Source organism: Dendrobates tinctorius, unplaced genomic scaffold, assembly GCF_039654945.1.
Source record: "Dendrobates tinctorius isolate UK_male_01 unplaced genomic scaffold, ASM3965494v1 ptg000062l, whole genome shotgun sequence".
NCBI lineage: Eukaryota > Metazoa > Chordata > Amphibia > Anura > Dendrobatidae > Dendrobates > Dendrobates tinctorius.
The window spans coordinates 12,022,074-12,036,407 of record NW_027361730.1 but is presented as its reverse complement, the minus strand read 5'-3'; the positions used below and the strand labels follow the sequence as shown (position 1 = coordinate 12,036,407).

Here is a 14,334-nt window from a genome sequence, read left to right as displayed (position 1 = left end):
CAGAACATGGTCCTATGTTTCAAGATTGACAGCCTTTGCTGTATGACTCTGCATTTACAGAAGACTGTCTCTAACTAAGTAGAGCCTACCACTGCATTCCTAAGTATAAGAAAAGGAATGTCTTAAATGAAAAAAAAAGTTATACTGTAGCTTTCTCCACAAATGTATATACTTATATACTCACATCAATGTGCACAGCTCATCCTTCTCTGTAATAGGATCCACTAGATTGGTTTCCTTTACTACATAGGTTTTCACTGTCCCATTTGAGAGAACACTAAATAGGGACAAAGACCCAGATCCAGCGATGTCACACTTACTGGGCTTATTGATGTAGCTCTGATAAATCACCGTTTTATTTGCCATATATCAACTAGTCCTCTCCTTGCAATGTGGTCCTCGATGTCCATGACAACTGTCTAATCCCGCCCTGCACAATTCATTAGTAGTTTTCTGTATGGAGAAAGCTGTCAATTAAAGGGTTTGTCCAGTACTTTCACATTGATCGCCTATCCTTGGGATAGGACATCAATATCTGATTGATGGTTGTGTGACCTCGGACACCACTCCTGATCTGCTGTTCCCGATGCAGGCTGCTGCAAGAAGTGCTCCTTTGCAGAGCTACACAGCTCCATCAACTGTATAGTGGCCACAGCCTGGTACACACACACGCTATTAGAATCATTAAAAGGAGGATGTGCTCTAAGTGGCCCTTATATCATTGACAGACCTGTGCAATGCAGCTCCTCAATTGATTACATCTGGCCGCTGCTTGTGCAGGGAACAGATCAGGTATTAATGACCTATCCTAATATAATGGTGTGGATGGGGTTAGCCAGAGCTGCAGCAGATAAAAGTGATTTTAGCAAAACTACAGCAAGTCCAGTAAGTGACACAGCCCATTGTCCTTATTTTATGCTGCCCTCAGAATGGAAAGCATAAACCTGGTCAAAGATTCCCCTAAATGGCAGTGTATTATTGTGACATGTCTGCTGGGATATTACACCAAATCGCACAAATAAAAACTGGCCTGTTTACATAGAACATTACCTGTAATAAAGTCACTGATCCGTATTTGAATAGGACCTTTCTCCATATTCTGTACAACCGCATTGGCAATACGAGTTAAGTGACCCATGTTTCCCCTCCTCATTCCACCCTCTGCCCTGTGTACGAATACAGTTGAATGGTCAGTTCCAAAACTAGCAAACACAGATGCAAAGAAAATACATTTGTCTCTTAATTCATAGGGTAACAGTAAAGAATTCTGAAGAAAAATAAATGCACAAAAACACTATGCAAGTAATATTCACACGGCAAGAATTATAGCACTATGCATCACGGAAACAGCAGATAATAGAACAACAGAATTGATCTTGTATGGAAGAATAATTTATGCTTATGGTAAGTTGTGACACAATTGCTGGTACTCACTGAATCTTGTCGTTTGTTTCCCATGCATCCAATATTCTTTGAACCAAGCAGCACTCCTGAAAAAGCTGGAACAGGTAGAAATACGTCATATTATGTGATGACATTCTAGAGATGGCAGTGGCAACAATAATAAAGCACACAATAGCTGTTACCAAGGAGCGTATGTTACAATGAGTATTCTGACTTACATGTGGAACCATGATGTCCTCTTGTTCAATTACTAAAGTCTCTGCATTTTCCGTGCTGACATTAGGGGCCTCCAAGTTTGTTTTGTCCTCCACAGCGCCGTCATAACTCTTTCCACTGTGCAGAGAGTGGGAGAGGATTGCTGCTATGCACATCTCCACTTGGATGTGTAGAAAGTTATTCCAAGTGTACCTAAAAAATAAGTCCTAGAGGATAGAGGAAAGTGAGAATTTAGATACTTCATTTTAAGTACAATTATTTAGGAGACATAAGTTCCCTGTTACTAAGAAGTTGCAGACAAAGGGGATGGGGGGGGGGGCCTAACAGAAAAAAAAAACTTTTAAAAACATACATTTATTAGATATACATTAAAATACCCAAAAATAGACATAGTAACATAGTAACGTAGTTGTTAAGGTTGAAGGGAGACTTTAAGTCCATCTAGTTCAACCCATATCCTATCCTAACTTGCCCTAACATGTTGATCCAGAGGAAGGCAAAAAAACCCCATGTGGCAACAGTAAGCTTCACATTGGGGAAAAAAATTCCTTCCCGACTCCACATACGGCAATCAGACTAGCTCCCTGGATCAACGCAATATTAAGGAGACTAGTGTATATACCCTGTAATATTATACTTTTCAAGAAAGGCATCCAGTCCCTTCTTAAATTTTAGTAGTGAATCACTCATTACAACATCATATGGCAGAGAGTTCCATAGTCTCACTGCTCTTACAGTAAAGAATCCGCGTCTGTGAGTATGCTTAAACCTTCTTTCCTCCAGACGTAGAGGATGCCCCCTTGTCCCCGTCACAGGTCTAAGAGTAAAAAGATCATTAGAAAGGTCTTTGTATTGTCCCCACATATATTTATACATTGTAATAAGATCACCCCTAAGCCTTCGATTCTCCAAACTAAATAACCCCAAGTGTAATAACCTGTCTTGGTATTGCAGACCCCCTAGTTCCCTAATAACCTTGGTCGCTCTTCTCTGCACCCGCTCCAGTTCAGCTATGTCTTTCTTATACACCGGAGACCAGAACTGTACACAGTATTCTAAGTGTGGTCGCACTAGTGACTTATATAGAGGTAAAATTATGTTCTCCTCATGAGCATCTATGCCTCTTTTAATGCATCCCATTATTTTATTTGCCTTTGCAGCAGCTGTTTGACTCTGGCCACTAAATGTGAGTTTGTCGTCCACCCATACACCCAGGTCTTTTTCAGTGACTGTTTTGCCCAGTGTTTTACAATTAAGCACATAATTATACAACTTGTTCGTTCTACCCAAGTGCATGACCTTACATTTATCCCCATTAAAGCTCATTTGCCATTTATCAGCCCAAGCTTCTAGTTTACATAAATCCTCCTGTAATATAAAATTGTCCTCCTCTGTATTAATTACCCTGCAGAGTTTAGTGTCATCTGCAAATATTGAAATTCTACTCTCTATGCCCCCTACAAGGTCATTAATAAATATGTTAAAAAGAAGGGGGCCCAAACTGACCCCTGTGGTACCCCACTGCTAACCGTGACCCAGTCCGAGTGTGCTCCATTAATAACCACCCTTTGTTTCCTATCCCTGAGCCAGCTCTTAACCCACCTACACATATTTTCCCCTATCCCCATTGTTCTCATTTTATGTATCAACCTTTTGTGTGGCACCGTATCAAAAGCTTTTGAAAAGTCCATGTACACCACGTCCACTGCATTCCCTTGGTCCAGTCCGGAACTTACCTCTTCATAAAAGCTTATCAGATTAGTCTGACAGGAACGGTCTCTTGTAAACCCATGTTGATATCGGGTCATGAGGTTATTCTTCTCCAGATACTCCAGTATAGTATCTCTTAGAAAACCCTCCAGGATTTTACCCACAGTTGAGGTTAAACTTACTGGCCTATAATTTCCAAGTTCAGTTTTTATCCCCTTTTTGAATATTGGCACCACATTTGCTATACGCCAGTCCTGTGGTACAGACCCTGTTATTATGGAATCTTTAAAGATTAAAAATAGTGGTCTATCTATGACTGTGCTTAATTCCTGCAGTACTCGGGGGTGTATCCCATCCGGGCCCGGGATTTGTCAATTTTAGTGATTTATAGATGCCGCCGTACTTCCTGCTGGGTTAAGCAGGTGACATTTAATGGAGAATTTTTATCCCTGATCATGTTATCCGTCATGGGATTTTCTTGTGTAAATACTGTTGAAAAAAAGTTATTTAGCATATTGGCTTTTTCCTCATCCTCATCCACCATTTCACCCAGACTATTTTTAAGGGGACCAACACTATCATTTTTTAGCTTCTTACTAGTTATGTAGTTAAAGAATATTTTGGGATTATTTTTACTTTCTCTGGCAATGAGTCTCTCTGTCTCAATCTTTGCTGTCTTGATTTGCTTTTTACAGAATTTATTTAATCTTCTGTATTTATTTAATGCCTCATCACTACCTACTTGCTTTAATTCTCTAAATGCTTTATTTTTATCTCTTATTGCGCCCCTTACAGCTCTATTTAGCCATAGTGGTTTCCTCCTATTTCTCGCATGTTTATTCCCATACGGTATATATTGTGCACAGGTCCTATTCAGGATGCTAATAAACATCTCCCATTTTCTTTGTGTATTTTTATGTCTCAGGATATCGTCCCAGTTAATTGCACCAAGATCATCTCTCATCCGTTGGAAATTTGCCTTCCTGAAGTTTAGTGTCCTTGTAACCCCTCTACTACACATCTTATTAAAGGATACATGAAAACTTATTAATTTGTGATCACTATTACCCAAGTGACCCTCAACCCTTACATTTGATATGCGGTCTGGCCTGTTGGTTAATATTAGGTCTAGCAGTGCCCCCCCTCTTGTTGGGTCCTGAACCAGTTGTGAAAGGTAATTGTCTCTCATCGTTGTCAGAAACCTATCACCTTTGCTGGAACTGCAGGTTTCGGTTCCCCAATGTATTTCAGGGTAGTTGAAGTCCCCCATAATAATGACTTCTCCTTGAGTCACTGCTTCATCTATTTGCTTTATGAGGATATTCTCTGTAGCTTCCATTATTTTTGGAGATTTATAACAAACCCCTATCAGTAATTTATTATTTTTCCCCCCTCCCCTTATCTCTACCCACAGGGACTCTACATTTTCATTAGATTCATATATATTATCACGAAGGATGGGTTTTAAGGATGATTTTACATATACATGGATTTTTGTGAGTACTCACCGTAAAATCCTTTTCTCCGAGACGCTCATTGGGGGACACAGAGACTGTGGGTGTGTGCTTCTGCCGTCTGGAGGCTGACACTAAGTATACAAAAAAAGAGTTAGCTCCTCCTCCGCCGCATACACCCTCGCCCCCAGACCGGGCGTAACTCAGTTTAGTGCATAAGCAGTAGGAGAACGCGCCTTAAACTCAGGCAAGAAATTATACGTCTGGAAAAGGGACCACCCTGATCCTTACATAAGGATTTGTATAACTCAAAAATAAGCAAAAGCCAACTGGCTAGTAGGGTGGGTGCTGTGTCCCCCAATGAGCGTCTCGGAGAAAAGGATTTTACGGTGAGTACTCACAAAAATCCATGTTTCTCCTTCGTCTCATTGGGGGACACAGAGACTGTGGGACGTTCTAAAGCAGTCCCTGGGCGGGATCTTAGCTCACCCAATCCATGCTATTTTGCGCCCCTGATTAGAGGTGCGCAACTGCTGCCTGGAGAATCTTTCTTCCCAGGCTTGCATCCACGGATGCCTGGGTATGTACGTTATAATGTTTGACAAACGTATGCAAACTGGACCAGGTAGCTGCTTTGCACACCTGCTCCGCTGAAGCCTGGTGTCGCAGTGCCCATGAGGCACCCACTGCTCGAGCCGAGTGTGCCTTGATCCCTGCCGGAACCGGCGTGCCACTGATTTGATAAGATTCTTGGACCGTCAGGCGAACCCATCTGGCCAAAGTCGCTCTGGAGGCAGCGAGCCACTTCCGCCGCCCTTCTGGAATCACGAATAGAGAGTCTGTCTGGCGGAAAGGCGCTGTCCTTGTCACATACCTCCTAAGGGCTCTTACCAGATCCAGGGTGTGCAATGCCTTTTCTACCCTGTGCACCGGTGCCGGGCAAAACGAGGGTAAGACAATGTCTTCGTTGATATGGAATGCCGAGACAACCTTCGGCAAGAAGGGAGGAGCTGGCATTAAAACTACCTTATCCTTATAGAAAGTCAGGAACGGCGGTTTACAAGATAGAGCCGCCAATTCCGAAACCCGCCTAATAGACGTTATAGCAACCAGAAAAACGACCTTTCTGGACAAGTAAGGTAAGGAGACTTCTTGCAATGGTTCGAAAGGAGCCTCCTGAAGGGCCCTGAGCACCAAGTTCAGGTCCCATGATTCCGTCGGCGCCTTATAGGGGGGTACTAAATGTGCGACCCCTGCATAAACGTCCTAACCTGCCAGACCGAAGCGACCTTTCGTTGGAACAGCACCGACAGGGCCGAGATTTGCGTTCTGAGCGAACTCGGAGCCAATCCTGCGTCCAGCCCTGCCTGCAGAAAAGCCAGTACGTTGGGGATCGAAAAAACCAGAGGAGCCACTCCGCGATCCCTACACCAACGGAAAAAAACTTCCCAAGTCCGATGATATACTCTCGCCGAGGAAGGCTTTCGGGCACTCACCATCGTGGCCACCACATCGCGCCTGAATCCTGCCTGTGTTAACAGCCAAGATTCAATGGCCACGCCGTCAAACACAGGGCCCCTAAATTCGGATGGTAGATCGGCCCCTGGGACAGCAAGTCCGGCCGATCTGGGAGACGCCAGGGTACGTCCACCACTAGTTGAACCAGATCTGCATACCAGGCCCGCCGAGGCCAGTCTGGGGCCAGCAGAATTGCTGGAACCTTCTCTCTCCTTATCTTTCTGATGACTCTTGGAAGCAGAGGTAGCGGGGGGAACAAGTACGGGAGACGAAACTGGCTCCACGGGAGCACCAGAGCGTCTGCTGCGATTGCCTGCGGGTCGAGGGATCGAGCGACGAACCTTTGTACTTTGGCGTTCTCTCTGGATGCCATAAGGTCCACGTCTGGTGTCCCCCACCGTTGGCAGATCTGTTGAAAAACCTCGGGGTGCAGGGACCATTCCCCTGCCGCGACCCCCTGTCGGCTGAGAAAATCTGCCGCCCAGTTTTCGACTCCCGGAATGTGCACCGCTGAAATTACCACGTGGTTTTTCTCGGCCCAACGCAGTACTAGCCCAACCTCGCGCATGGCTGCTTGGCTGCACGTGCCCCCTTGATGGTTTACATACGCTACTGCTGTAGCATTGTCCGACTGAATGCGCACCGGCCGGTGTCTCAGCAAACGCTGAAAATGTTGCAGGGCCAATCGTATCGCTCGTATCTCCAGAATGTTGATCGGGAGAATTACCTCCCGAATGGACCACCGCCCCTGGGCTGTGTGACTCTGGAAAACTGCTCCCAAGCCCTGCAGGCTTGCATCGGTCGTCACCACTAACCACTGTTCCGGGGGAAAGGGTTTCCCCTGGACCAGAGACGAGTCGCGAGTCCACCATCGGAGTGATCGTCGGACCGGCGGAGACAAATTGCACCGATGACTGAGAGATAGCAGCCTTCGGTCCCATGCTGACAAGAGCGCATGCTGAAGCGGACGGAGATGGAACTGGGCAAACGGGATTGCCTCCATCGCTGCCACCATTCTGCCCAACACACTCATGCCGTACCGGATGGATCTGGAGCCCGGCTGTAGAAGGTTCCGTACCCCCTGTTTGATCCTTCGCGCCTTGTCCTGAGGGAGGATCACCAGCCCCTGGGAGGTGTTGAAAACCATGCCTAGGAATACGATTCTCTGGGCTGGAACCAAGGACGACTTGTTCCGATTGATCAACCAGCCTAGACGGGCCAGGGTATCCAGCGTGATACTGACATTCTCTTGGCACGCCTGAAACGACGGCCCCTTTACCAAAAGGTCGTCCAGGTAAGGTAGTACCGTTATGCCCCGAGCATGCAGGATGGCCATAACCACCGCCATTATCTTTGTAAAGACTCTGGGGGCAGTGGCCAGACCGAAGGGCAGAGCAACAAATTGGAAATGTCGCCCTCCGATCGCAAAACGCAGGAACCTCTGGTGTGGAGGAAAAATCGGAATGTGTAGATATGCATCCTGCACATCGATCGAGGCTAGGAACTCCCCTGGATCCATGGCTGCAATGACCGAGCGGAGGGATTCCATCCGGAACCGTCTGACCCTGATGAATTTGTTCAGGATCTTTAGATCCAGAACTGGCCTTACTGTCCCGTCCTTTTTGGGGACCAAAAACAGGTTGGAGTAAAAACCTTGCGACTCTTCGCTTTCCGGCACTGGGACAATGACCCCGTTGCGCTGTAGCGTCATTATGGCCTGTAACAAACCTTCCGCCTGCGATTCTGTTCCGGAAAGCCGGGAACGGAAGAATCGTCGTGGCGGGAGTCCGACAAACTCTATCTTGTACCCGGACGATATCAATTCTGCCACCCAAGCGTCGCGTGCCACTGCGACCCAAACGTGGCTGAACCTTAGTAGGCGTCCGCCCACTCTGTCGTCCGTAGGTACGAAGCGCCTCGAGTCATTTTGCTGGAGGCTTTTGGGATCTGGTCCCCCTCGTTCTGGGCAAACGGCCTCGGCCTCTACCCAGCGGATTGGCCCTGTAAGGAGATTGCCTTTCCTTAATCTGACCATCGTTCGCGGAGGTGGATGCCCTGGCCGAAGTCCCCCTCCAGGGGCTACGAAAGGGCCGAAAACGCCTCTGCGTCTGCCTGAATGCTGGCCAAGTCCTCTGCTGCGGGAGGAAACTACTCCTCCCCCCTGTGGCTTCTGAGATAAGCTTATCAAGCTTCTCACCGAACAACCGATTGCCTTGAAAAGGCAATGAGGTCAAGGATTTTTTAGAGATAGAATCCGCTTTCCACAATCTCAGCCATAATGCTCGCCTAACGGCGATCGCATTTGCTGCTGCCATAGCAGAACACTCGGCCGCGTCCAGAGAGGCGCTGTTGAGATAATCACTTGCCCCTGATATCTGATTTGTCACCTCCAAGACCTCCGCGGGCAGATCCCTGTCTTGGAGGGCCTTATGCAGAGCGTCTGCCCATGAAACCATGGCCTTAGCCACCCAAGTAGCCGCAAAGGAGGGGGCCAGAGCCGACCCTGCTGCCTCATACACCGAGCGGGCAAGCCCCTCTATGAGGCGATCAGTTGGGTCCTTGATAGAAGAACCGCTGGGTATCGACAATAGCGATCTTGATGCTAAACGTGATACCGGTGGGTCCACTACTGGCGACTCCACCCATCCTTTATGGAGTTCAGGAGGAAACGGATACTTTGCTTGCAGCGCTTTTTGCATTGCAAAAAGCTTATCCGGGTGTTCCCTATGTTTCTGGACTAGATCCTCGAACTCCGGATGCGTGGCAAACTTTCTATGCGGTCGCCTGGTCTTCTTGAAGGAGACCTTGTGACCTGAGGCCGTGGACACATCGTCCTCGATCTCTAATGTATGGTTGACTGCCTCAATGAGGCTGTCCACCGAGTCTTGATATCCCAGGCTTTCTGGATTCCAGGCCTCCTCCTCCTCCTCGCCCTCATCCTGCTCACTTCCTGAGCTCGGCGACGGGGAACGAGATACCCTAATACCCGCCGCCGAAGCCCCAGAGGGCCCGGCCGACGGGGAACGAGCTCTCTTGCCATGAGCTTGTCTGGTGATGGAGCGGCCCCTAACGGACGGAGGGTCCTGAGACGTGGACGAGCTGTCTTCCGCTGGCAGACCACCATCCTTGTCCCTGCCCGGGCCTCGAAGAGACTCAATTGCCCTTGTAAGGGACATCATAGAGTGTGATAAAGACACCGCCCATTCTGGGGGGTCCTGACCCCTGGGCTCTGCAACAATGGGGGGCTCCTGGGCTCGCTCCGACTCGCAGGCTTCACAAAATTTACCCGGCTGCGCCTTAGGCAGCCTGACCCCGCAGGAAACGCAAACAGCGTATAGGAAAGAGTGAGCTTTCCCTTTGCCAGACATATTGCAAGGTAGGGTAGGAGGAGGAGGATAACCCCTTCCTTGACTACCAGTGCGGCACTCGAAACGGGGTTGCACTCACCCACCGGTAACGTCCCACCTTGCGTCTCTTCCACGGGGCGTGCGGCGTTACTCGCCGGGGACACTTGCGGTACACTCTGGGAGAGAGGCGGCGGGGCTTCCGGCCGCACTCCGGCGAGGAAATGCAAGGAGGGGGAGGGGGGCGGGAGCTCTCCGGTAACTGTGCGCGCCCGCCGTTCTCCGCCCGAGACCCCCCCCCCCCCGTACCGGAAGTTAGTGGGCGGGGCTTCCGGCTACCTCCGGAAGTCGGCGGGCGGGGCCTCGCGCGGAACTCACGGACCTCCCCATACAGCGGGGGCCGCGGCCGCCCGCGGGGCTTCTGGCCGCACTCCGCGTGCGGCGTTACCCGCCGGGGGCAGCGCCGGGTGAGAGGCGGACTACCTGGTCCTGGTCTTCCTATTAACAAAGGTGAGCCGGGCCGCCGTGGGGGCTCTCTTGAGGTGCTCTCAACCCCATCCCTGGCAGGGAGGGGGAGGCTACTGGTACCGGGACGCTTCGATCCCTTGGCTCACCTGCGCCTCCAACTCCACCCCTGGTCTCACTACCTAGGGGTGGTAGGGGCATTAATGAATTCCCACGCTGCAGGAGAGGAACAACGTGGAGGATCGCTCACACGTGCTCGCCCGTTGGGGTTTAAGGGGAAACCGAATCCTCTTATCAGGATGCGTTGCCGCCTCTTTAAAAAATAACAAAGAAAAATGGTTGTCTGGGGAAAAGTCCCAGATGTGTCCCTCGGTGCGGGAGAGGAAACACGTGGAGGGCTACTCACACGTGGTCGCCCGTTGATGATTTGGGGAGATCGGACCCTCTCTATAGGATCCGTCGCCCCTATCTTATCTTCATAGAAAGAGAAAAAAAAAAAAAAAATCTAGTCTGGAGCTCCAGACTGCGTGTGCCTCCATCAGACACTAAGCAAAAAACTGAGTTACGCCCGGTCTGGGGGCGAGGGTGTATGCGGCGGAGGAGGAGCTAACTCTTTTTTTGTATACTTAGTGTCAGCCTCCAGACGGCAGAAGCACACACCCACAGTCTCGGTGTCCCCCAATGAGACGAAGGAGAAAAACACACGCCTCCCCCTCGCTTATTTGTTCGGTCATTTCTGAACAGACTATAGCCCTGTAAATTAACAGCCCAGTCATGGCTCTCATCCAGCCATGTCTCAGATATCCCCACCATGTCATAATTATGTTCCAACAACATTAACTCCAATTCCTCCATTTTGTTAGCGAGACTTCTGGCATTAGTATACATGCACTTTATGTATCTCTCTGTACCTCTATTCTTTCTTAAATTATTAACTGTTCTAACCCCACCCCCCATGCCACCTCCACCCCCAATGTCATTATTTGTGCCCAGGTCTCTATCTGCACTGTCTTCCCCTCCTATAAAAGGAATACCCTCCCCCCCGTCCCTAGTTTAACACTCCTCCAACCTTCTAGCCATTTTCTCCCCCAGCACAGCGGCACCCTCCCCATTGAGGTGCAGCCCGTCCCTAGTGTAGAACCTGTAGCCAACTGAGAAGTCGGCCCAGTCCTGCAGGAACCCAAACCCCTCCTTCCTACACCAAATCCTGAGCCACTTATTAACCTCCCTAATCTCCCATTGCCTCTCTGGCGTGGCACGTGGTACAGGAAGTATTTCCGAAAATACCACCTTGGAGGTCCTTGCTTTAAGCTTACAGCCTAATTCCCTGAAATCATCTTTAAGGACCTTCCACCAACCTCTAACTTTGTCATTTGTGCCAATGTGCACCATGACCGCTGGATCCTCTCCAGCCCCTCCCAGTAATCTGTCAACCCGATCAGCGATGGGTCGGACTCGAGCGCCAGGTAGGCAGCACACCGTTCGACGATCCCTGTCTTTGTGACAGATTGCCCTATCTGTTCCCCTAATAATTGAGTCTCCCACTACCAGAACCTGTCTGGCCTGCCCTGCTCTCCTATTTCCCCCCCTTACTGGAGCAGACACTCCTCCGTCTTTCAGAGGACATGCCTTGCTGCAGCAGTGCTACTCCTGCACTAACACTCCCCTCATCTGCCAACTTAGCAAACTTATTGGGGTGTGCCAGATCAGGACTAGCCTCCCTGGTGCTCTTCCCTCTACCCCGCCTTCTAACTGTCACCCAGCTAGCTGCTTCATTGTCCTGCAGCTCCAACCTAGCATCCCCCCCCTCATCTATCCCATTGAGCATCTGCTCAGTGAGCAGAAGACTCCTTTCCATATTGTCTATGGATCTCAGTGTTGCCAGCTGCACATTTAGATCCAGTATCTGGGCTTCCAAATGCACAACGTGCTCACATCTTGCACAGCAGTATGCACCCACGACCAACATAAATATATAAAAAAAATCTGAAAAATCCGAGATAAAGAAGAAAGGGCGCCTACATAATACAAGCCCTAATCTGATATCAGGTAATACCAAAGTGCACTAAATCACCCTACAAGCTACCTACCTATCCGGGGAGGTTGGCACCCTAATACACCAGCAACGCTGGCAACCCCATTCCTCGACAGCTAACCCTATACTGCTCTATATGGCCCTATTAAAGTCATATGTACAGTGTTGAATAGGCATTAATTCTACAATATAAACCTTAAAGACCCATTTAAGTAATTTAATAAATAGTAGTAGATGATACAGATAGGCAGATATGCTCGCAATAACAAGTCTATACCCCACTCCCCCCCAGGCTCCTCCTACCAATACTCTCTTAGGGTATGTTTCCACGGTCAGGAACTGCTGCGTGTTTGACGCTGCGTACAGCCGCAGCGTCAAACACGCAGTGTCCAGATGTTACAGCATAGTGGAGGGGATTTCATGAAATCCTGTCTCCACTATGCATTAAAAAACTAAGGCGGCAGACCCGCGTAAACAGACATGAGGCGCATCTTTCCAGAACCCAGCATGTCTGTTTACAATGCGGTGACGCTCCGTCACTGCACCATAAATTTACCATAGACTATCATTAGATCGTCAGAAGTGTGCATGCGTCGAAAGACCATCACTGGAGAAAGTCACATTACCTCCCAGCATTCACCAAGCGCGCACGTCATGGGGAAATCCCCAAATGACGTCACTGGACATGCACGCTGGGGATCTGAAGCCAGAGACGCAATGTCACAACAGGAGCTTAAGGAGCATGCGCCAGACGTAGATCAACAACTTATGAATTATGTGCTCTTACGAAAATCCAAAATACAATTAAAATACATTGCGGCTGTTCATAAGAAGATAAAGGACAGTACTACTTATCAGTGAAACAATATATGAGTATGTACTCATGATATAAACTATCTAGTGCCATGTAAATATTTAATTGCTATAAAGACGTGATAAATATCATTAAAAAAATACTCAATAGAAATACAGTGATAATGTGCTTACATACAGTGAAAATATAAATGAATAATTTGTAAAAAATACAAAAATTATTTTAAAAATAAAAAATCAAAAATAAATACAATTATCACACGTGAACAATGCCATAATAATGACATGCAAAAATACATTATAATAATCACAAGTGTGTCATGTGTTTGAAACAAGCATAATAAATACCATACTTGATAATATACAAATAAAGAAGTGCAAAATTTGTGATCAATAGTCCAAAAAAAATCTTCAAAGAGCATGCCGATAATATTCATCTTCTCATCAACATTCATCTTTTCCACAACATGATGTTTTTTTGAGAAGATGAATATTATTGGCATGCTCTTTGAAGATTTTTTTGGACTATGGATTACAAATTTTGCACTTCTTTATTTGTATATTATCAAGTATTTATTATGCTTGTTTCACACACATGACACACTTGTGATTATTATATTGTATTTTTGCATGTCATTATTATGGCATTGTTCACGTGTGATAATTGTATTTATTTTTCATGTTTTATTTTTAAATTAATTTTTGTATTTTACAAATTATTCATTTATATTTTCACTGTATGTAAGCACATTATCACTATGTATTTCAATTGAGTATTTTTTTAATGATATTTATCACGTCTTTATTTATAGCAATTAAATATTTACATGGCACTAGATAGTTTATATCATGAGTACATACTCATATATTGTTTCACTGATAAGCAGTACTGTCCTTTACCTTCTTATGAACAGCCGCAATGTATTTTAATTGTATTTTGGATTTTCGTAAGAGCACATAATTCATAAGTTGTTGATCTACGTCTGGCGCATGCGCCTTAAGCTCGTGGTGTGAAATTGCGTCTCTGGCTTCAGATCCCCAGCGCGCATGTCCAGTGACGTCATTTGGGGATTTCCCCATGACATGCGCGCTTGGTGAATGCTGGGAGGTACTGTGACTTCCTCCAGTCATGGTCTTTCGACGCATGCGCACTTCTGACGAGCTATAATGATCTCCACTATAAAACACCGGTCATGGGATTCTTTCATCACTCCCTTTTTGATAAAGCTAGCGCGAAACGCGCGTCAAGAGGTGTTACTTGACTCCCGGGCACTACAGCAACATTACTTATGGGTAAGCACTAATAGGCACCTTTGATGATAATGCATGTTTTCTTTGCGGTTAGCGCTGGCCAGTTTACATAGTGAGGTTGGAT

The 14,334-nt window shown here is 47.3% G+C and overlaps 1 protein-coding gene across 4 annotated transcripts in view; it reads right to left on the bottom strand.

The window, feature by feature from the left end:
• The window catches only part of PPP6R2 (protein phosphatase 6 regulatory subunit 2), a 277,099-nt gene that overhangs the window by 124,353 nt on the left and 138,412 nt on the right, over positions 1-14,334 (bottom strand). For all 4 annotated transcript variants that reach the window (XM_073579254.1, XM_073579253.1, XM_073579256.1 and 1 more), the window contains exons 11-13: positions 1,623-1,826; positions 1,435-1,499; positions 1,051-1,166 (exon numbers count right to left, since the gene is read on the bottom strand). In XM_073579254.1, the coding sequence (XP_073435355.1) occupies positions 1,051-1,166; positions 1,435-1,499; positions 1,623-1,826 (385 nt within the window). The remainder of the gene's footprint in view (positions 1-1,050; positions 1,167-1,434; positions 1,500-1,622; positions 1,827-14,334) is intronic.